Source organism: Cupressus sempervirens, chromosome 5 (genome assembly GCF_028749045.1).
Source record: "Cupressus sempervirens isolate cs-2001-9-10 chromosome 5, ASM2874904v1, whole genome shotgun sequence".
In the NCBI taxonomy this organism is placed as follows: Eukaryota; Viridiplantae; Streptophyta; class Pinopsida; order Cupressales; family Cupressaceae; genus Cupressus; species Cupressus sempervirens.
Genome location: NC_143122.1, coordinates 961,129,412 through 961,153,567, shown reverse-complemented (window position 1 = coordinate 961,153,567; position 24,156 = coordinate 961,129,412). Strand labels below are relative to the sequence as shown.

Sequence of the window (24,156 nt, the reverse complement as noted above, 5' to 3'; positions counted from 1 at the left end):
TTGGGTTTTTTCTATATGATGATAAGATTCTCCTGTTTGTTTTCCTATAGTTATATAAGTTCATGAACATCATTTCTTAAGACTAGATCTGAGGCACTCCTTACATTTTTTATTTTACTATCTTTATATCTTTTTAATAATAAAGCTTTCCTCCTCAATTCTCCTCTTGGGATGATAGTGAGTGTCAATATATCTTTCTTCTTTTAGAGTCGTGACTCTTCAATCAAGGAAGAGTTATGCCAAAATAAATTTTCTTATATCATAACCATAGCTTTTGGGATATAAAATTTCAGCCCCAATTCTGACCATAATGATTTTTTTAACCGAATCTTCATTCTTTTGTTAATATCATGTCTTGTCAATGCTGGCCCCAATGTTTCTTAATCTCCTAAGATTTCCTTTGAGATAATTTGTTCATATATCAGCTTTAAAAAATATTTGAAAGTCAATGTCAATCTCTCAAGTTAATCATTGTTCAGACTCAGATGGTGTAAGTGGTTCCTTCCCTATTGGTGACTTAATCACCATATTTTACCCTTGGCATGGAAGTCAATCTGTCAACACAAAGAAGTATGATTGCTGTTATGAATAGAATCTCTCTATGTATTAATTATTATCGACATTACATTAAAACTCCCCTACTGTTGATAGCTATTATTAATGGTAGATAAAGAAAGTTTATAGACTTTTCCTGTATGTTCTATTTATTGTTTATTGATCACTCGCCTCATATATCTGCTGCCACATAATGCTGCCTTCACTACTTAGGACTCATGCATCCATATCTTGTTTCTTCTGTTACTCAACCTAGCAGTGTTGTCAAGATCAAAGACAATATAAAATCTCCCTCTGTATAATGATTTTCTATTACTTCATGTCTAAATCTGATTTATCCCTTATTTCTTCAGCATCGATAGGATATCGATTTGATATAGTATTGCATCTATTCCAATGTTTCTATGATTTGCCCAATATCACATGTCTCTACAGATTCAAATTCTACGATACTGCATACTTGGACGGTCCGCTTCTATTTTTTGATAATAGATGTTTGACTACCCATTAAATATTACTATCCGACTATTTGCATATTCCAGATAGAATAGAAAACGAATATTATAGCTGGGTCATCGTATTACAGTAATACAGTAGCATATACACGTATGTATGTCCGTGTTCTTCCTTTGTGATTTATCCTTGGGATTGGTTTGTGTATTATTAGATAATCTTTGTATTCTTCATTGATTACCTTCATGATAATCGATATCCTGCAATGTTGGATGCTTCTCTAGAAATTAATTTCCTCGTCCAGTTGATCTTAGTTTTCTTATGTATATGTATGCAAAGTGATAAGGAAGTCACGACTCTCAACTATAGTTGTGACTTATTTAATAGTTATTTAATGATTCAGTTTAATAAACATTTAAATTGGTATTTTGTAATCATTAGTTTTTTTTATCGGTAATAATATATATATTTTATTAATATTCAAAAAGGAAATTTACATCTATAATTAAGGCTTTTGGCCTTCGACACCACCCTATACATTCAAACAGTATTACTAGATATATTTCCTTATGCCGTATACCTTGGCCTAACCCACCACCCTATACATCCTATCAACACTTACAATATAAGCTTTTTCTATTAACATCCCCCCCAAGATAACACATCATTACTTTCCTTTTCTCAAGGCATTACATAAACCAGGCACCCATTGTTTAACAAATACATAATTAATATTACAATCATTACAATTTTGCCTTACATCATCCACCTAATTTCCTTGTCAATCTTCACCCGCAACCTTGTCCCATGGCTTCATCTATTACCAAGCCCTTCCTGTAGCATGCTAAACTTTCTAATCCTATTTAAATTGATTTAAATAACAAAAATAACAATTCCTTTCATATTCATAAGAAGGTTAGTTATAACAACCATCGTATCATTTACACATGAAATGCAATATTCATTATAATTTATATATTCAAGTATAAAGAATAACAAATTTAACTAATTCATAATCCAATGAAAGAGAAACTAACTTAAATAAAATAACCATATAATAATACATAAATTAGTGTTGGAATCAATGTTGTCGTTACACCAAAAGCTCGAGCTATCAATGAATGTCACAACAGCCAAAGACAAGGATCCACAGGAGTATCCACGGGAGATGGTTAAGCACATGACACACATCCATCGGTCTATGTTGAACGGTACCTTCATCTAGAGGGGGTGAAAGCACCAACCTCCCAACAATCTCCCTCTCAGCATGACCTGAGGGATTTCAACTAGGAACCCAGCATTCTAATACCACTAGTTGGAATTACTGTCGTCATTACACCAAAAGCTCAAGTTGTCAATGAACGTCACAACAGCCAAAGACAAGGATCCAGGAGAGGCAGTTAACATGTCACACATCCATCGGTCTATGATGAATGGTACCTTCACCTAGAGCGAACAGAGGTACAAACCTGCCAACAGTAAGAATGCAGAAATATAAAAGTAAAATACCTGATATGTAGTTATCGTGCATGTAGATCTTATCCTTGAGTTGTACAAGCCTTGGCATCTAGAAGAGAGGAGAAGCATTGTCAAGAGCTTAACCTCCCAACTACGGACCCTTAAGTATCCCCACACAATCTCTACTGAGCAAGGCCCTCCCCACCCTCAGATTAGGCTTGGGACACCACAATCTAGCCACTAAGAATCTTGTTGTTAGAGTGTCTGCTAGATAACAAGCTAGGCTTTGGATACCTTCCATGCACCTATCTGCCAACTACTAGCATCGTTGACCTCTAGTGATCACAGCAACAAGCATGCCACTAACCTACCATGGCCAAGGATTTGTCTGGGCACTGTGTACCCGATCACCCACCACTCGACTTGAGAACAAGACCTATACAAAGGACTACCATGAGCTGACTCAATTTTAAACACTTTTATTACATGCTTATTTGTTACTGATTGTTCTTTCTTTTATCATGCAGTGATAATCTGTGGTTCAATGGTTATCAATACACACCCTCCATCTTGACAATGTTGGTCTTCCTCGATGAATTTCTGGGGTAATTGTCTAAACATTATATAATCATAGCCAATGCATTATGCCCGACCTGGGCTTATCGCTTTACAAAAGATTCATGATACTTGTAATTTATTCTTGACTTTCCATAAGAGTGTTGTCTCTTATCTCAAAGTATATATAGAAGATACCTCTGTATAAGGTTGCATTGTTGGATCCTACTCCAAGTTAAATAATAATTAAGAAAAGAAAATGTCAAAGCAAAGTGCCATACTTTTCTTGATCTGAACATATTTACAATCTTAAACAAATGAATAAAAATTAGATAATTTCAAATCAAGGCTCTATCAAGCTAACATTGCCTTCTTAATTCTAGGCTAATAACTACGAGCCTCTTATATACATTTTTAAAGAGCTTAAATAAGCATAAGTATTTCAAGCCCTGACTGCAATGTCACTTCTTCAACCGGTCTTTAAGTAATGTTGATGAAAACAGGATGAAAGGCTGCAATCGTAGAGAAGAGATGTACTGAAAAAATAGTTCTTGATGCCTCTCACAGAACTTTTGTGCTTGAGTCTTAGCCATATGGAAAATATGTGCCAGAGAATTCTTAGTAGTATTGTCAAACCATTGTAGTGCCCGATGGAAGAATTTAAGGTGAAAGAATGATCCAAGGCAAATAGAATTAGCAAATGTATATGACTGCAAAAATGGAGGACTCGCAGGCGAACTGATAATATGTAAAGCAACATGAAAAGCAATGCAGGCAATATGAAGTTGTAATAACTCTGTCGTTGATATAAATGTTGCTCTAAATGAACCATCGCACAAATTAGATATACGGTATTTTGTGTACAGGGAACCCTTCAAGGACAGAGGGTCATTGTGATGCTCAATAGTAGAGCCACTCTAAACTTCATAAACTCATCTTTGGTGAAAAAAAAAGGTCTATCTACTGAGATGCATGTAGGATTCCAGGCAAGGTCGCCAAAAGAACACTTTTGCCCTATACGCACCTTATTCCCCTACAAAGTATCACCATGGCTAACCACACTGTAATGGAGGATTTCTTTATACTGGACCTAGATGATATGGAAGTTATTCTAGGCATACAGTAGATGGAGACCCTTGATGAATACACTCAAGAGTTTCAAGTGGATGGACTTCACTTTTGTTGTCGATGGAAAGAAGGTCGTTCTCCGTGGGTGGCCAATGAGGGACCAACAAAAATTTCGGCACAACGGATGGAGGCCATTTTTCAGCATGATGACATTGTATGGGCTCACATTGTTTCATTTCGGCGGAACCTATAAAAGGACAACAGACACCCTACCGGGATGATGATCTTCAAGATATCTTGAGTATGCATGATAAAGTTTTTATAGACATTCCTCCTGGCATACACCCCCATTGAGGGTTTGAGCATACCATTGAGTTGGAAGCTAGCGCCAAAATTTTATCACCACGCCATACCATCATCCCAAAAAATTCAAAGATGAGATCGAGAAGACAATTGAGGATGGATCTGCCCCAGCTCTAGTCCTTTTGCATCATCAGTGGTATTGGTAAAAAAGAAGGATGGGACGATACAGATGTGTGTGGACTATTATGTGCTGAATAAGAAGACAATAAAAAATAGATACCCTATTCCCAGGATCGATGAATTGTTGGATGAGCTGCATAGCGTGGTTTATTTTTCTAAATAGATCTTCGTTCCAGATAACATCAGATCCACATGCAACAAGAAGAGGTGAAAAAGACGACTTTCCGTTGTCACTATGGGCATTACGAGTTCTTGGTCATGTTGTTTGGATTAACAAATGCAAAAGCTACTTTTCAGTCTTTGCATGAACCGCATCTTCAACAAACAATTGCATAAGTACTTGTTGGTATTCTTTGATCATATTCTTATTTATAGCAAAACTTGGGAAGAACACCTGAGACATTTGAATGAAGTCTTAGGGATCATGAAGGCTCAATCCTTGTTCGCCAAGCAATCCAAGTGTGAATTACGAATGATAGAAATATTATACCTAGGGCATGTTGTCGATGAATATGGAGTGCAAGTCCACCAAGAGAAGATTTAGGCTATCCTGGATTGGCCCCCACTCTGAGTTACGAGGGTTCTTGGAACTGTGCAGTTATTACCAAGGGTTTGTAAATGGTTTCTCTCAGCTCATTGCACCATTAACAGATCTAACTAAGTAAGGTTCCTTCCAGTGGAATGAAAGAGCACAACACATTTTTTATAAGTTAAAAGAAGGTATGAGCACTTGCCCAATTCTCGCCTTACCCAATTTCACTCAACCATTCATTCTAGAGTGTGATGCATACAGAGAGGGCATTGGCGCGGTATTAATGCAAGATAGACACCCTATTTCTGTCCTCCTTACCCCTTAACCCTCGAGCCCTAGTTTAGGCCTAAGTAAGACTAACTCCATAGTTTGTTCTAAAATTCACCATGTTCTAAAACCCACTTCATAAATGATTATGCAAACACTTAGGACATGTCACAACACCTCTATCTTCAAGGTATCAAGCATCTGCAACCTCCACCTTGCCTTCTGCAACATGGTCTCTGACTGTCTGCACGCTAAGCACATGAGGATGCTTAGCTTAATGACCCTCAGGAGACTCCAAGCTAGTGGGTGACATGAAGATAAATTTAAAAACCCTAAACTCCATCCTATACCCCTTTTTGTAAACCAATATTCATGACTTTTCACCATGCAATTTAGGAGGGAGAGCTCATTTAGTTTGAAACCCTACTTTACTCAAACTTTACTCAAACTTATTCTACCTCGACCAAATGAATTAGTACATTCCTTACAAAGCCAAAATACAACTATCAATAATGAAAACATGTACCAATGAATATCAACTGCAAGAAAATCTCAGACTGTGCTTGCTGACCTGCACAATTTTCCCATCAAAAGCTAGTTTACTTTATTGATTCAAATTCTCCAACATGTCTATTGTGAAGTTTTCAGACCATCGCCCCAATACTTTGGGGACCCCCTTTTTTCGATTGCCTTGGCAATAAATAAATTTTTGAAGTTGTCCAAAAAATTTCCGATCGTAGAAATTTTTATGTCTCGGACACCCTCAGGCCAAGAGGGACGAGGTTTAGGTTTTTTTTTCCACCCGATTTTAACCTTGCTTTTTTGGAACAAGCAATTTTATCCTTAGGCCGAACAAATTTCAAAGAACCATACTTGTCAGGATAAAATTACAAAATTTTGGGGACTTAGAAGATTTTATTTTGAAAATTGGATATAATTGTATAATCTTTAGCATTTTCAAAATAATTTTTAGATTTATTTGTTTTGGAAAATTTTAAATTTTTGTTGAAAATTGATTTTGTAATGGTGAAATTGAATTGAAATCGATTTTAAACTCTAGAGAAATGAATTTATTTTTGTTCAAATTAAAAATTAAAATTGCATGGCAAAATTGATTTTGGATTTAAATTGCAAAAAAATGGCATTAAATGGATTAAATTTGCCTTGAAATTTTAAGTCTTTAAAGAAATTAGTAATTTAAAATTGAAAAAATAAATTTTGGCTTGCCAAATCCGATTTTTAATGATATATTAATTACTAAATCGTCATTAAATGAAAACGTTTAGCATCTCCAAGGCTTTATTAATTTTATTTTTGCAATTTTGGTCTAACCGGCAATTTAATAATGCAAATTTCATTGTGGAAAAATTAAATTTTGGCTTATTATTTAATTGGGACCAGATTGTGCACTAATTAATGTTTTTTGTTTTTTTCCTCTCCTAGGTGCAAATTGGCCTGCTAGGGAAGGCAAGTGACTTGGGTATAAGAAGGCTCTCCTTCCCCTTGTCTCCTCATTCTTCCAGCTTTCTCTTCCATGCTTGGAGTAGCTCTTCCTCCTTGGATGATTTTTGGCAAAGGGCAGATTTGCATGTGGGAGCAGCTCTTCTTCCTTGGCATGTTTTTTTAGGGCAATTCTTGACGATTTTTATAAGTCAGATCTGATTTTCCTTGCCCTAGATGATTCTTGATTGATGTCTGATTTCCATAGAGAGCTTCGAATTTTGTGGAGCTACGATTTTTGTGGAGCTATGAATTTTGTGGAGTTGCGGTTTTTGTGGAGCCAAATTTTGTGGAGCTGAAATTTGTGGAAGTTTGATTTTCTTGAGGAGCTGCGATTTTGCATCAAATCTGGACAGTATTATTTGGCAAAGGAAATAGGTAATTAAAGGCTGATTTTTTTTGCACATGCATGGGCAATTTCAAGTGGGCAAAATTCTGATTTCTTCAACTAGGGCATCCATGTTTGCAATGGGCTTGAAATTCCTAAGTCTGATCCAAAATTCAAAAGAAGACCCGGCCATTGGTAAAGGTAAATTCAATTCATTTAGAGATGAAAGTGGTCCTTAAGCGGATTTTGCTCTTTTGTTCTTTTGTCTAGTTTTATTTCTCTTGGTTCTTCTTGCATTCATCATCCACCACTTCATCATCCCATCCTAGGTTGAAGATTGGAGATTGATAAGTGTAGAATTCATAATAGAGCATTTGGCGATGCAGAAATAAGCTAAATCACCCTAAATTGAAGTTGGGAGATATAAGTGTAGTCCATCCTAAGGTAACGGCGAGGCAAAAATAAGTGTTAGTCCCATCCTAGGTTGAAGATTGGAGATTGATAAGCATAGTGATAGGACTTGGCGAGGCAGAAATAAGTGTTTAGGATGGTAGATGTTAGCCCAAGCAAGAACCCTAAGGGAACAAATACTAAGAAAGACAAAGAGGATATGATGCCCAAAACAACTTTCTTCTCGAAAATTAGGCGAATAACTGATACCAATGTTGGTACAGTAAATATGATACAGGTAAAGGACAGACTAAAGGAAGGAAAATTCCCCATGGCAAAGATCTACAAAAGCAGAATTGGCTACACAAAGGAAAGAAAGGAGTCACCAGATCATCGAGGCTCAAAGTGGCAGACTTCAAATTAGAATATGGCGATCTCATGGTGCTTCTTAGCCGAATCATGGACCTAGCTCAAGGTATGCAATCTGGAAACTAGATGTACTTCTTTATTGATGAAATTGCAAATGGAAGGGCCAAATTTGATTGGGCTAGAATTATAAGTGAAAATCTAGAATTACAACTTAGGGCAGTGCAAAACTAGAAGCAATTCCACATGAGGTCCTAGCCATTCTAGTTCATTGCAAGTTCGCAAAGGTTGAAGTGTGAGCTTTGGTGAAGAATGAAATCGGGTGAAGGGTGAATTTGATTGAAGATTAAGATTCAAGAAGCCCTGCAATTTCAAGAAAGTGTGGATTAGTAGAAGAGATTTGAACATATTTGAGGCTAGGCAAGGCTTGGCTATTCGTGCAAGCTAGCTTGGTTGAATTTCAATGGGACGGTTAGAGGACCAGGAAGGCAAGGATAATGGGGGAGATTAAGTTCGATTTCAAGGTAGTGGCCAAGAGCAAGGCTCTCAAGTTGCAGAGAAGTTAAGAAGTTCACATCCAAGGAAGCCACCAAGGCCAAGACAAGATTACTCCAAGTGCATGAAGACCTCATGCTTTCAGGGTCAAGACATCAAGTACAAGCAAGTTCAAGTGGTGATGAGAGAGTTTCTAAGGACAAACTCAAGCATCCAAGGCTTCACCTTATCTCAAGGATTGAATAAATTTATAAGATGAGGTTGATGAGGTGGCACTTTCATGTGCATGCAATCAAATCATGCCAAGTGTCCTATGTTCTCATTCGTTGACAAATTATTGTAATTTTCTCATTGGCCCACAAAGTTGGTGCCCTCATGTAATTGGTTGAATAATGGTAACCCTAATTACGGTTTGTAAGATATAATCTTGGCCATTGATTTTGCCTCTTAATCTCGGCCATTCATTGTAATTTGGAGCCTCTATATAAGGCCATTTTGCTCTCATTTGTGAGAGAGTTATGTTGGAGAATTGTTGCCAAAATACTATCAAAATTGTTTTCTATTCATTGTTGTGGCTTGCATGGTGGATATACATGATCATTTTGGTGTATTCCATGGTTCTTCTCATGTCTCAAATTAAAAATAGGATTTCATTTTATGTTGCTAGAGTAGAAGTAGATGGCTAATTGTATGGTGATATTAGTAGATGTTTGACAGGGATCTATAACTAGGCCACTAGCATCCTAGCGGCTTGTTGGGGAAGCCTTGTGTGGTAAACTAGTTCTTTTTCCTTTGAATCATTGCATCTATGAGGGTGGAGCCGCTGGTAAACTTTTATTAGATTCAATCCTAGTCCATTTGCTAATCTTTCAATTAATAGGAGTAGGAGTAGAATAGCGAGTAGTTGATTAGTCGAGGTTTTGAAGAAGAAGGTTAAGAAAGCTTAAGCCATTTGAACACTCACCCTCCATCACCATCAAATCATCCGACACTCATACCGAATCACCATTACCATCATCCCAAAATCCAAGTTGTCCTTGAAGGAATAACGTAAGCCCGCCTATGTGATTACTAGCAAATCACATCAATATACTGAGTTAGTATCCATAAGTGTAAGGAACATTGGAGTTATTCTCATATCCCATGAGTATTAACTTTTCAAGAGAGGAATTGTGTGTTTGATACTCTGTATCAAATATTCAATTGCTAATATGTTATGTGGTATAAAAACTGAATCAACAATGTCCAACCTCTTCCTCAATTGAGAAACAACAAGATATAGGTCATGTCTTTTGACCTTTCACCTTCATTCCTCTTTGATCGACCATTACATCGCCATGACTGTTGGTCTTCCCAAAAAAATTGCAAAAGTTGCTCAGCAACAAAAATTGTTGCATGACAACTTTTTTTGACAATTTTGCAACTTTTTCTGATCCTTACTCTAAATACCTACAAATGCCTACAAATTCATGTCAAAACATAATAGACTCCTAAAAAACATAAAAATGCATAATTTTGGTCAAACCCTAGCGTTGACCAACATTGATTGTCCTAGATCTTGCTCATAGATCTTATTACAACATGAATAAAAATTGCCTAAATGAACTCTAGAGATGCTTGAAACCTAACATAATGTTTTGTGTAAACTTAGACACTTATTAGTTATTACCAACCTAACATGTCCAAAATTTAGGTTTGACTAGACTGGTTAGGACCTTGGGCCCCTGCACCACTGCCACAATAAGATTCCCTGCAGCTTCTCCCACATGTGCAGCATCTATCAACACTTGGACAACATTTTGTGGTCCAACCTCCTGAATTGCCTCCCTAAGGATGTGAAACTGAAAATCAGCATCTTTACGATGCCTTGAACAATCAACTGTCTTTAGAAAGTATGGGTCCTCAACACATGTGACCATGATGTTGATGAGTGGATGATGTCAAATGTCTGTCCACCCATCCATAATAATGCTGCAACTCTACTCCATCCAGCATATCTTCATCGTCTCCATCAAAACCCCAAGCTTCTTATACTACCTATCCAAGACTGCGGTTCTCAACTTGTGCTTACCAGGTGGCACAGTTGATGGCCCTCCTTCCCTTGCCACCATGGACATCATCTTCTTATAGTATGGAGATCGAGTAACATGTAATGGGATGTCATTAGCAAAGAAGAACTCACCAATGGCATCCTCTACCTGCTCCTTTACTCGCACATTAAACAAATTAGTAATGGGGTTATTTGTGCTAGAACTTCCTACCTTTCTTTTCCCCGCATCGTTTTCCCCTCTTGAAACATGAATGATTGAAGGAATTGAAGCGGATTGTAAATATGTATCAGCTCTCCAACGCAACATACGTGTAGAAGTATCTCACTGCCTCTATAACTTTTGAATAGCCTGAACCTGTTGCCTACCAACCAAAGATTTAGGCATTGGAACTGCAGTATCACCAAGAACACCCCACAATTTGTTTATTTCAATTCTATACTTAACATTTTTAGCATCTACAAGAAACTTGTAATGACTCACACCATATCCAGTTGAAAAGTGGTGGTGTGAATTAACTCTTGTAATGGTGCCATGCCATTATGCACCACAAAAGTTGCATTTCCACTTATGTGTATCGCCACCACCTTCTGCAACATGAGGATAGGATTTTTCCTCTAGATCAGCCTCGTGCTCAGGATCATACTCGGATAAATTAGCAATTTGACTTTCCTCATGCACATCCATGTCTTATGCATTTTGACTAGAGGCCATTTATACATTGTATTTCACAAAATCATAGATTTCAGCCTAATTATAAATTACAAGGTTGCATGGGTACTCGTACCCACACCCCTGGTAGTCGTACCCACGTACCCAAGTACCGAATACAATTATCCCAAGTACCGGATATACTCAGTGGAGAGCATCATAGCTAAGGACCTTGATTAAGATTTATGTTTTTGTTTCAATTTTTTGTTTGCATATCAGCTTGTTCTTTCTCAAGCTTAATGCAATACCTAATCAGTTTGAAAATTTGATATAATATTGATTAACAATAAAATTTATCACTGTTCAAGTCAGAAGTTTATCATTTGCAATATGCCATTGTCATATGATTTATGATCTTCTTGTTCATGTTTAAAGTCTGCCTTCTTTGTTATGCATCTAATCATTTATCATTTATTATCATTACAAACATATCGCAAATTTGAAACTGAAAACAATACATTACATTTGCAAACTTTATCACAGTTCTTGTTTTGAAAAACTTTAAGGAGGCACTCCAAGTCCCGTGGCATTGCCTCCAAAGGAACATATATTAGAGAGGATTCACAAGGTCTTCATCTCTCTTCATTTAATGAGCATCCCTAGATTTTGGAAGAACTAGCAATTAATAGGTTGACCACCCAAGGGACTAAGGAGTTGAGTATAGACACTTTGGATAATTTCTGACAATTAATAGTTTGACCACCCAGGGGACTAAGGAGTTGAGTAGAGACCCTTTGGATAGTGTAATGTCCCTGGATATTCTCCTCACAAATTACCTGCAAAACCAGTATTAGTATAGAATAGCATCAAATAAAATATAACATATTTTAAGTTCGTAAGGGGAATTGATCCTAGGATTGCCTCTAGGTAGGGCATCATACCGTTTTTCCATAGAGCACTAATTCAAGATCTCTCGGATACAGACACTGTTATCCAAGCCTACGCATATGCATATGATTGGTTTCAGTATATATACTGCCTATGGGAGTTTGGGGAATCCATAAGTTCCTTCAATCTCACTTGGATAAGAATCCATCTCTAATGAACAAATAGTTCATTTTATATGGTAACCATATCTGCCTACATTTGGGTATGAACCCTAAGACTATGGTGACCATGACAATCACTGATAGCCCCCCTAAAAATATTGAGATCCATTTCTAAAGAGCATTACACTCATCCACTATGGATTCTCAGATTTATTTCTGAAAACTATCTCTAATGAATACTGTATTGATCCTCTATAGAATTCAGACTTAAAAAATGATGTAATTAAGATGCAGAAGAAATTACTGAGGTAACATTTAACAGTAACTATATATCTATATAATATTTACATCTTTACCTTTTACCATGCCAAAATCTCTATCCTGAATCTGATCTGTTCTCCCCCCTCACCATGGCGCATGTTTATCTGCCTTTGGCTGCGATTCAATCACACCGTAAGGGGTGACTGTCCAACCATAACACGTTGATTTTTCCTTTTATATATTTTTTTTATTTGATCGATTCAGTAAATATATAATATCATATATATAATATATATTATATTATATATTTATTATAGTATTTAATTTTATATATATATATATATATATATATATATATATATTATAATATATAATGTTTAATTAATATTATTTTAATATTGTGATTATAATATATATATAACATATATATATAGTATAATATAATATTATTTTATGAAAATTTTAATATATTTTAAACAAAGAAAAACATCTTAAATTATGATAATTCTTGATATATTACAATGATAGATTACAAAGGTATAATTGCTTTTGATATATCAAATCACAAGGTACAATTAATTTTTTTATATATTAATTTACAAAGGTACAATTTATATTCACTGATATGCCCTCTTTGAGGGTCATCACAGTTTTCCCCTCTCGATTTTGCTTGTCCTCAAGCAACTTAAGAATTTCCTCCTCCTCCCAAGTGGCATCTTCACTTGGCAAATTTTTTCATTTAATTAGATATTCTTTCATGGTGTGGTTTCTTAATTTCTTTGCCCGAGTATCTAGGATAATTTCGGGACATAAGATGAGTTTTCCTTGGTTATCCAATGGGGGTAGTTCATTACAATGATTTGTGTACTGTCCAATGACTCTCTTAAGTCGGGACACGTGAAACACATTATGGATTTTACTGCCTTCAAGGAGTTCAAGTTCATAAGCTACCTCCCCAGTTCTTTGCAATACCCTGTAGGGTCCATAGAAATGAGGCTTTAATTTTTTTGCTCCACTTTGTTTAAGAGTGGACTGTCTATATGGCTGCAGACGTAAGAACACGAGATCTCCCTTTTTGAAGGTTCTTTCTATGCGTTTTTTATCGACATAGTTTTTTTATTGTTGATTTTGAGCTTGATGTAGATTTTCTTTTAGGGACTTCATGATATCTCTATTTTGTTGAATGAAGTCTTGTGCTTTGGGTATATTACTCTCCGGTGGCAACAGTTCCCCAAAAGCCAGAGCTTCATACCCGTATAGTGCCTTGAAAGGACTCATCCCTCTTGACATGTGATATGTCGTGTTGTAGCAATATTCTCCCAAATGGAGCCGTCTAATCCACACCTTTTGTTGCCCTATAACATAATTTTTGAGGTAGCCTTCCAACCATTTGTTTACTATTTCTGTCTGTCCATTTGTTTGGGGGTGGTAACTTGTGCTAGGTGTTAAGGATGTCCCTGCCAATCTGAAGAGTTCCCGCCAGAATTTACTAATGAATTTACTATCTCTATCACTGATAATGTTGAGGGGGAATCCATGAAGTCAGAAAACTTCTTTAAAAAAAATTTCAGCACCCTGATATGCATTAGATTCGGAAGAAACTGCAAAGAAATGTGCATATTTAGTAAGCCTGTCCACTATTACAAAGATACCATCCTTTCCTTGAGTTTTTAGCAAACCCGTTATGAATTCCATTGATATACTTTCCCACTTCTAATGAGGAATGGGTAATGGTTGAAGTAACCCGATTGGATGGGTGAGTTCATTCTTATTACACTGACATATCAAACATTCTTGCACATATTTTCTTACATCGAATTTTTCATTTTTCCAGAAATATCTTTCTCTGCTATGTTTATATGTCTTACAGTATCCTTGATGTCTTGCTAAGGGTTTATCATGAAATTCTTTAAGTATTTTATCTTTAAATTGGGAGTGGGGGGAAAGCATTACCCTTCCCTTATAATATATAAGATTATCTCTAATTTTATAGTCTTCATTAGGTTTATCATGAAATTCTTTAAGTATTTTATCTTTAAATTGGGAATGGGGGGAAAGCATTACTCTTCCCTTATAATTTATGAGATTATCTCTAATTTTATAGTCTTCATTAGGTAGGTTTCCTTTAATGATTTCTTGAGCCTGTGAATCTTGGTCATATTCCCTGATAATCCCTTCCTTCCAATCTTTAGAAATGTTGGTGATGGTGTTAAGGTGAACCTTTTTGGAAAGTGCATCGGCGACTCCATTATTTGCTCCCTTCATATATTCTATATCAAAATCATAGGCTTGTATTTTACTCACCCACATTTTTTGTCTATCATTAAGGTCTCTTTGGCTCAAAAAGAAACATAGACTGTTATGATTTGTTTTCACCACAAACTTCCCGCAAACTAAATATTGACAAAATTTGACTAAGGAATGCATTATAGCCAACATTTCTTTGTCATAAATAGAACAGAGTCTTTCTGCGTCTATAAGTTTGCGGCTTTCAAAAGTTATGGGGTGTTTTCTTTGCACAAGTACAGCTCCAATCCCTTCACTGGAAGCATCACACTGTAGTTCAAAGGGTATGGAAAAATCAGAAATAGCTAACACTGGGTAGGAGCTCATGGTTATTTTAAGTTGTTCAAAGGCTGATTGGGCCATCTCATTCTAGGTGAAAGCTCCCTCTTCGGTTAGGTCTGTGAGTGGGGTGGCAATTTTTGAAAATCCTTTCACAAAACGTCGAGAATAGCTACATAATCCAACAAATCCTCTTAGTTGTGTTAAATTTTTAGGAGTTTGCCACTCTCAGATTGCCTTAATGTTTTCTTCATCTACACTTACTCCTTCCTTGCTGATTTTGTGCCCTAAATAAATGATTTCTTCAAAGCCCAAATTCACACTTTGATAATTTCGCATATAGGGACTTAGTTTCTAAGATGGTTAAAACTTCCTCAATGTGTGGCGATAAGGAGTGGTGATTATAGGTTTTGCTCTTTCTTCTAATTCAATTGAATGTTCAAATCCTCTTTTTGGGGGTAGACTTGTTGGAATATCTTCAAAGACCCTCTTATGCTTCCTAAGTATGGATTGAATGTCGATATGTGTAGTTTGCTTATGGGTGGATGATTCATCAAGAATCATACATTGAGCTACCCATTCTCCTTGATTGTGCCGAAGTATTTTTTCCATTCTATTACATGATACCATTTTTTGAAAGCCATCGGGTTTTCCCTTTACTATTACTTCCTTCACTTGGTGTTGAAAACATATCTCAAGGTTTGGGCTGTCCATGGTAAATTTTCCCAAGCAATTTATCCATGGCATTCCTAGAATGATGTCGTTTTGTAGTTTAACCACAAAGAAGTTTCTCTTGATAATATGATCTCCTATCCTAATTTCTAATTGTGGAGTAATTTTGGTACACCGGTCCATGGTGCCATTGCCAATGATTACTTCAAATCCCTCGTACTCTTGAGTGGCTATCTTTCGTCTATCCACAAGTTGCTGGCTGATAAAATTGTGCGAAGTTTCTGTATCCACCAAGGCGATCACATTCTATCCTTTAACAATTCCTTTAAGTCAAAAAGGTCGGTTCTCATTTCCTTGAGTGATGATAGCTAATGTCCCATGCTCGGAATTCTCCACTCTAGCTCTTTTTGCAGATCCTTCATTGCATGTTTCCTCCAGACTATTCATTTGCCCTCTTTTACATCGGTGCTCCTTAGTCCATGGTGCTCCTACTTTAACGAGGCACTCCCAGTCCCGTGGCATTGGCTCCAAAGGAACATACATTAGAGGGGATTCACAAGGTCTTCATCTCTCTTCATTTAATGAGCATCCCTAGATTTTGGGGAGAACTGGCAGCTAATAGTTTGACCACTTGGGCGACTGAGGCATTGACTAGAGACCCTTTGGATAGTTTCTGACAATTAATAGTTTGACCACCCGAGGGACTGAGGAGTTGAGTAGAGACCCTTTGGATAGTGTAATGTCCTTGGATATTCTCCTCACAAATTACCTGCAAAACCAATATTAGTATAGCATAGCATTAAATAAAATATAACATATTTTAAGTTAGTAAGAGGAATTGATCCTAGGATTGCCTCTAGGTCAGGCATCATGCCGTCTTTCCATAGAGCACTAATTCAAGATCTCTTGGATACAGAAACCATTATCCAAGCCTACGCATATGCATATGACTGGTTTCAGTATATATACTGCCTATGGGAGTTTGGGGAATCCATAAATTCCTTCAATCTCCCTCAGATAGGAGTCCATCTCTAATGAACAAATAGTTCATTTTATATGGTAACCATATCTGCCTAAATTTGGGTATGAACCCTGAGACTATGGTGACCATGACAATCACTAATAGCTCCCCTAAAAATATTGAGATCGATTTCTAAAGAGCATCACACTCGTCCACTATGGATTCTCAGATTTATTTCTGAAAACTATCTCTAATGAATACTGTATTCATCCTCTATAGAATTCAAACTAAAAAATTATGTAATTAAGATGCAAAAGAAATTACTGAGAGAGGTAACATTTAACAGTAATTATATATCTATATAATATTTACATCTTTACCTTTTACCATGCCAAAATCTCTATTCCGAATCTGATCTGTTCTCCCCTCTCACCGTCGCGCATGTTTATCTGTCTTTATAGGCGGGAGGGAGAGGGAGTCACACCCCCTCCCTCAGTCACACCTTGACTGGTCGCAGCCTTTGGCTGTGATTCAGTCCTGCTGTAAGGGGTGACTGTCCAACCATAACATGTTGATTTTTCCTTTTATATATATATTTTTTATTTGATCGGTTCGATATATAATATAATATATATTATCATATTTATATATTATATATATTATATATATATTTATTATAACATATTTAATTATATATATATATATATAATGTTTAATTAATATTATTTTAATATTGTGATTATATATATATAACGTGTGTGTATGTGTATATATATATATATAATATAATAATATTATTATTTTATGAAAAAATTTATATATTTTAAACAAAGAAAAACATTTTAGATTATGATAATTCTTGATATATTACAATGATAAATTACAAAGGTATAATTGCTTTTGATATATTAAATCACAAGGTACAATTTTTATTTTTTTTTATTAATTTACAAAGGTACAATTTATATTCACAAATATGCCCTATTCGAGGGTCATCACAGATAGTTTCAGGTACTCTGAGCGAGGTTTCTAAATTTTAGGGTGAGTACCTATTTTCTAGGAGGAACTGCTAGTCAACCTATAGTGGTTCAAATAGTAGAGGCGATCACAACATGTCGGACAATTTGATTTTGAGCTCCAAAATGGATTTTCTTAATAAATAAATAAATATTTAAATATTTCCTAAGTTTGGTTTTTGAAATATAATATTAAAGTGATAACATAATCAATTTATATTACATAAAATTTGAATAATATATTTTCCCTGCTTCCTAGGTGTTATAGCATATAATAACTTAAATAATGGAGAACTACCCCTTGTGGTTGGATTTTCTTAAGGAGGCATTAATAAAATAAAGTTATTTTCTTAATAAAGAAGGCAAACAAAACCCTAATTGGAAATTAGGGTTGAGGCTAAAAATAAAAGTGAACAAAAACAAATCTGCGCCAGGTTCATTTGTCATAATCCAGGTTTATGATTTCATTTGTAAAGGAGGAGAGCTCTAAGTTCACAGTTTTCAGCATGAAATTCAGTCCCAAGAATGGAAACTCTTAAAGAATTACAGGTTGGACAACACCACAGCTTGCAGGAGAAAGAGTTTCAGCATTGTTCAGCTTAGGGAAGCAATTTATTTTGCAATTCGTTTTGATGATTTATACTGAGCAAGGAAGAATCAGAATTTCAACATTTAGCATTCAGATTTGCAGTGGATTTGGACATCCAAGCTAGACGTACAAGCCCAAACAAGTGATGTCACCTAGTGCAGGCAGCTGTAGCATATTTCAGACTCTTGGGAGCTTGCAATTAGCCACAATATGTTCGTAAGGGCTGTAGAATGGTTCTGAAACTCTAACATTTATGTCTAACCCTCTTTATACCTAGTACGGCATATTACTTATGCATTTGAATGCAATAAATAAATAAATAAAAAATCAAACGCTTTCAGCAGTGAGCGCAATTACTTCTTGTTGTTTATTATCAATAGTTAGTTGCTCTCATTTATTATTGCATATCATTGAAAAACAAAACAATTATAAAACATTCTTGCAAAATTTCAAACTACCATTTCACCCCGGTCAAAGACTACTTCGGAAAACAAGAATCAGTATCTACTTCATTATTCCTGGCCGTCATCTTTCAAAGAATCAGTTCTAGTCAATGGAAAACAACACAATGTTGGCTTTTTCGGTAATATCACAGACAATTTATAGTTGAGCATTTAAATGTTAACTATCAAAGGTCAGTAAATGTCACTTCTCAGGGCTAAAATGAAGAGATGTTATGAATGAGTTTTAAAAGCCAATATCGAGTGCAATATAGAAAATAAAGTACTGGCTTCAGAAACTGTAAAACATTAGTTTGGCTAGACTTTTTTTAAAATCCTGCAAGTTCCAAAAATGAAATAAATGTAGCACACTGGAATTCGCACGAAAAAAAAGATAAACCCACAAGCTCAGAGCAGAATAACTTGGCCTACAATGGAAAGGCGCAATAACGATTTCAAAATATATACAGTATATTTGCAGGCAGTCAAAAGAATCGAGGAAGTGTCAGACAGAAAAGTATATTAATAATTGCAGCTCACCTTAGTTGTTGGAGACCCCAGAAGAAACAGAAGAAATATTTCTGTACAAACTTCCTTGATGCAACAATCCCTAAGCGAAGGCCAAAAGTGTATATTCCATAATTGAATGCTGATGTACCATCACTATCGACAGTACAATTAGAACTGAGCTCTTGTAGGCCAGTCTCACGCCAAATGTTGAAACCATCATCAACTTTATCTCCACAGTATACATAGTCCATAATACAATTATTATCAAGTTCGCATGTTTCTTTCCAACACGTAACTATCCGATCCAGTGAAAATAAATACCAGCAAGCTCCAACAACCTGGCAGCAGTAGTATCAATAAATTTTTATAATATTAATTTATAAATTATCTTTCACTACATACACAAACTTTATATAAGAAAAATACTTATTTTAAATTAACTGTTGAAAGCAATTTAACAAATAATCAATTATACCTGTTACAAAAATACCAAAGACACCATTACAGATATTAAATCTTCATAATTCATTCATTTCAATCTTGTAACACCTTTGTAGGGAACGTTAGCAGAAAGTTTTTAAAGTTGGCAATAGTATTGTAGATTACTATAAAGATATGTGGCAATCCAAGTGGGCACCGAAGGATGATTGATATGTACGGAAGAAAAGTACTCCAACAAATATCCATGTTTATATCGTATAAAGCTACAAAACCTAGATCAGTAAAGACCGGAATACAAAGCTTGCCATAATCATAAAATTATATTCTGTCATGTCCTCATGGGAATATTGCCTCAAGTTTTCATTTTTTCCAATTGTTATTAACTTATTACAACAATTTACTTGTATAGATTTATGTTGTAGATTTTTCTTGATACAGAAATAGAAAAGATATGCATAAACTGAAAAGACTAACATTTCTCTTTATTGGAAATTTGCATTTCAAGGAAAGAGCAGTAGAAAAGTTCTGACCTTAACAGTTTCATTTCACTGTTGCAGCTTACAGAAAATTCATATGCCTTGTTTACATTCTATCCTAGACCCAATTCTAAGGTTCCAACTGAGTAGCCCATGCAACAAATATATTCCCACACCTCTCAAATGGTTTCTTAACAGTAAACAAGTACTGAAGATGAACTCAAACGAAAATTCTCCCATGTCATTGAAATGAAAGAGCGAATCACTGTTAACTGTTTATTGACAATTCTCTTCATTATTTTCTCCATGCCCATTGTTAGGAAGGCCATATACAATCTCCATTATCCCTGCATTTGTGTCAACAGCATTGAATAGCTCTACATGTGTATTCAAAGATGTCATTTTGTTCATTTAATTGCACTCACCCTCAGCATATATAGATGCATACACATCTAGGGAGACTTCCTAGAAATCTATCATGCATCCATCATGAGGCAAGGTATTCTCTTCAGCTTGTGAATGGAACCTCTCTACTTTCATCTACTCTTCTTTATTAAGTGGGGCTTCACTTTCCCCTTATGTTGTCAAAACAAACTGTTGACCAAGTTTTTAGATAGAGGAAGAAATAATTAAGGTTAGCCCAAGTTTCCGAGTTAGCCACGGCAGGGGACAAAGACAAGTTTTTGAGACAGCAATCCTTTTTGCCAATTTTGAGACAGCTAGAGGACAGCTATATAAATTTAGGGAAAGTCGAATATATACAAAAAAATCAAAATATTCATATGAAAACGTGGATAAAGTATGTACTTATACATTATAGAACCTTAAAATATAAGAACTACCAAAATTCTTATGCCAAATTTATGTTATTTTGCGAGTCAAACTCAAATTTCCTCCATTATTCAAAGTCAAAGTTCTCTAAGCATCCCCTATCCCTCGAATGTTTCTGGGATGGGGACGCCCAAAAAATTGGGGACGCTTCCCTGGGTAATATAGGAAATAATCCATTATTGTTACCAAGGAGCCAATAGCAGAGAGAAGACAGATTGAGAGATAACATCATTCTGATTGATAAGACAGGTCACAAAACCATAATTTTCTTTATGGCTGCAATAACATCTTTATCACATTCCTTCCGAATTGTAACTAAGAGATGATGAGACATGTTGTACATCAAATCTTGTAATCCCATGTCCAATAGAAGGTTATTATAGTTTCTGCAAAGATTTTACATTTAACGACCATTCTTGAAAAATTAATGCCTATGATGTCATCAAGATCTTGAAAACTATCTATAATCAGGTGCAATACCTCCTTCAATGTGATCATTCTAGGCAACATGAGGTGCGAAAATTCTCTTAATCTCACTTGAGTGCAAATTCACCATCATCTTGATCTCTTTATCTGAATGTCTCAACTACTTATGTTGACTTAAGTAATCACTACAGGAACAAGAGCTAGTTGCAACACTGAAATGATAATTGATTGATATTCAAACAGTTACAAAGGAAACAAAAGCTACGTAAGTAGAGATTACCAAAAAAGGTTCTAAAACAGAAACAAAAGACTGAAAAGAAACATTCTAAATAAGAACTAACTATATTCAAATGTGAGAGCCCACCCACGGTCTAGCAGTAAACTGGGGTGACCTCCATAGAGAAGGTCTTAAGTTCAACTCTCACCTACTAATATATGTGGCCTCGCCCCCTTTGCTTTAAAAAAAACTATATTCAAATGTAAATTTTGATTATGCCAAAGTACTCTTACATTCTCAAGATATCAATCTTTATGAAAATTGGTATCTTAAAATAGCAATCTTCCCCAAGAAATGTGAAGAGCTCATTAAATTTTGAAGCTGAATCCAAGAAGTAGCATTGAGCCCATCTGATGCAGAGATAACACAGAGGAATATGATAGGCTCTCAAGATGGTATGAATTTATGAAGGAAATGCAAGGATTTGAACAGCTTGACCAAATAGCCTAGAAGCAACCAAATGGCTCCAAGATGCCAAATCTCAAAACACCCAAAATGACTTAGATAACCTTACTATGTCTAATATGATGTGATCAGACAGGTTTTCAATGGATCTCCTTCCAAACTCCAAATTTCTCCTATTAGGCCAATCAGCCCTAATCAGCCCTAAAATGCTGTTCCCCTCCGATTTTCGCCCAACTTTCCCAGAACATTACAAAAATAAAGTACATATTTGGATACTCATTTGGCTTCTCTACAACATCTGAAAAGGTTCGGTAGGGTTGTTTTGGACCATGTCTTTCCTGCCACACTATGACACCCCTTTTTAGGCTTAAAATTGGTCACTTTTACAAAGCAACTACTCATTATCCTTAACCCTCGATTCCCAAACTTCTACTTAGGTGTCAAAACCACAGATTCAATAGGTTTTAAGTCCCCTTGGCCTTGTTCACATTTCCAACCATCAAACCCTCACCATTTGCTCCCAAAAACTAGGGCCTTCTAGAAATCCAGTCTCCAATCACTTCCAGAACTGGTTATTTCAGTCTACACCTTTAATTCAACATATATAATCAACGTCAACACAAACTTACCCCTTCTTAAGGCAGGTCACAGGCTGCTATACCCTTGCCTCAACTTTATACCCTCAAATCATGCTTTTTCACGGTGTACACCCCTCAATCCTTCTTCCCTGCACTTTATTTGATTAGTTTTGTATAACACATGCTATATTGGACCTAAGACATGAGAATCAGCCTTTACATTCATGTATTAGGTCCTTCAATCCATATTAATGCACCAAAATCAAAGTAAAATCAACCTTAACTATGTTGCAGTCAGAATAAGCGGTTAGTTTCAGACTTTGAACGTCTAAGAATCTACTGAAAATGTCATGAAATGTTCCTATGAACTATATCAGAGATCCAACATTCATCAATAAGTGAAATCAAATCAAAAGATCATGAAATAGAATAGAAAATTGCAAGAATTCTGATTTTTATTGTCCTTTTCTGCAACAGTCCGTACAAATGCTCATTCTGCCCGTACACAGGCCTTCATAGGCTTTATAAACTCCTAGTACAACTTCTTCATCCGTCCAAGGTTGATTAAAACTCATAAAACTTAACAAAATGCCTTAAATCTACTTTCCCTCCTAAATGCTCCTAACCATTGGAGTTTCAAATTTCAAATTTGTTTATTCAATGAAATGAACTAAAACCCTTTAAAACCCAAAACTATTGATATTTGTTGGTTCCATTTATCATATGGAACATTTCTAAATCCTACTACAACCCTTCCTAATCCATCTTTCAACTTTTACATCTTTTTGGTCCTAAGGTCCTTATCAGGACATTCAGTACATTTGATCATTCCGCTACAATTATTAAATTCAAATATCATAATTGGCTTCAATATTGCATAATTGATGTTCTTAGATGCCTTGTAGGTCTTTGTGACCCTTTCACCCACTTGATCCTTCAAAAGTCCTGGTTGAGGTTCGGTTGCTCCTGCACCACACTCTTAATCTTCTGAGGTCACTACCACTATCCAAATTCCTTTCCCAAAAAGCAGGAAATCTCCGAGGAAATTGGAGTTCTCAAAGCTGTTATAACAGGCTAGAAAAAAGGGACATTAAAATGTCATGGACTAGTATGCCATGCTTTCAAGCTCTAATTAGCATCGTTGAATAGTCAACCAAAGGATCTTTTCAACATATCAAATGAGGAGAAAGGATTTTGAATGTAAGAGGTGCAGAAATGACATAAGGCATGAAATAGTACATCCACTTAGTCAAATGCATCATAATAAAAGGTGACCACACTTTCAAAAAGCATGTAGCGTTAGCATTTCCATCCAAGAAGTTGAAAACATTAAAAGGGAACAAAATGTCAATAACCATGCTCATAAGCATTTTAATCCAAAACGTCAAAACATAAAAGTTAGCTAAACTGTTCAAAAGGAGTCTTCATAAACATTTTGTGTGCAAATTATAAATATCAAAATGTTTCCAAAAGCATTAGTTGTGAGATTTTCATTCCATGACCCTATTGC

At 35.7% G+C, this 24,156-nt stretch overlaps 1 protein-coding gene across 4 annotated transcripts in view; it reads right to left on the bottom strand.

The window, feature by feature from the left end:
* LOC149559148 (putative cyclic nucleotide-gated ion channel 5) overlaps positions 1 to 24,156 on the bottom strand; it is a 260,904-nt gene that overhangs the window by 128,834 nt on the left and 107,914 nt on the right. For all 4 annotated transcript variants that reach the window (XM_089833071.1, XM_089833072.1, XM_089833070.1 and 1 more), the window contains one exon: positions 19,243 to 19,550. In XM_089833071.1, coding sequence (XP_089689197.1) covers positions 19,243 to 19,550 — 308 coding nt within the window. The remainder of the gene's footprint in view (positions 1 to 19,242; positions 19,551 to 24,156) is intronic.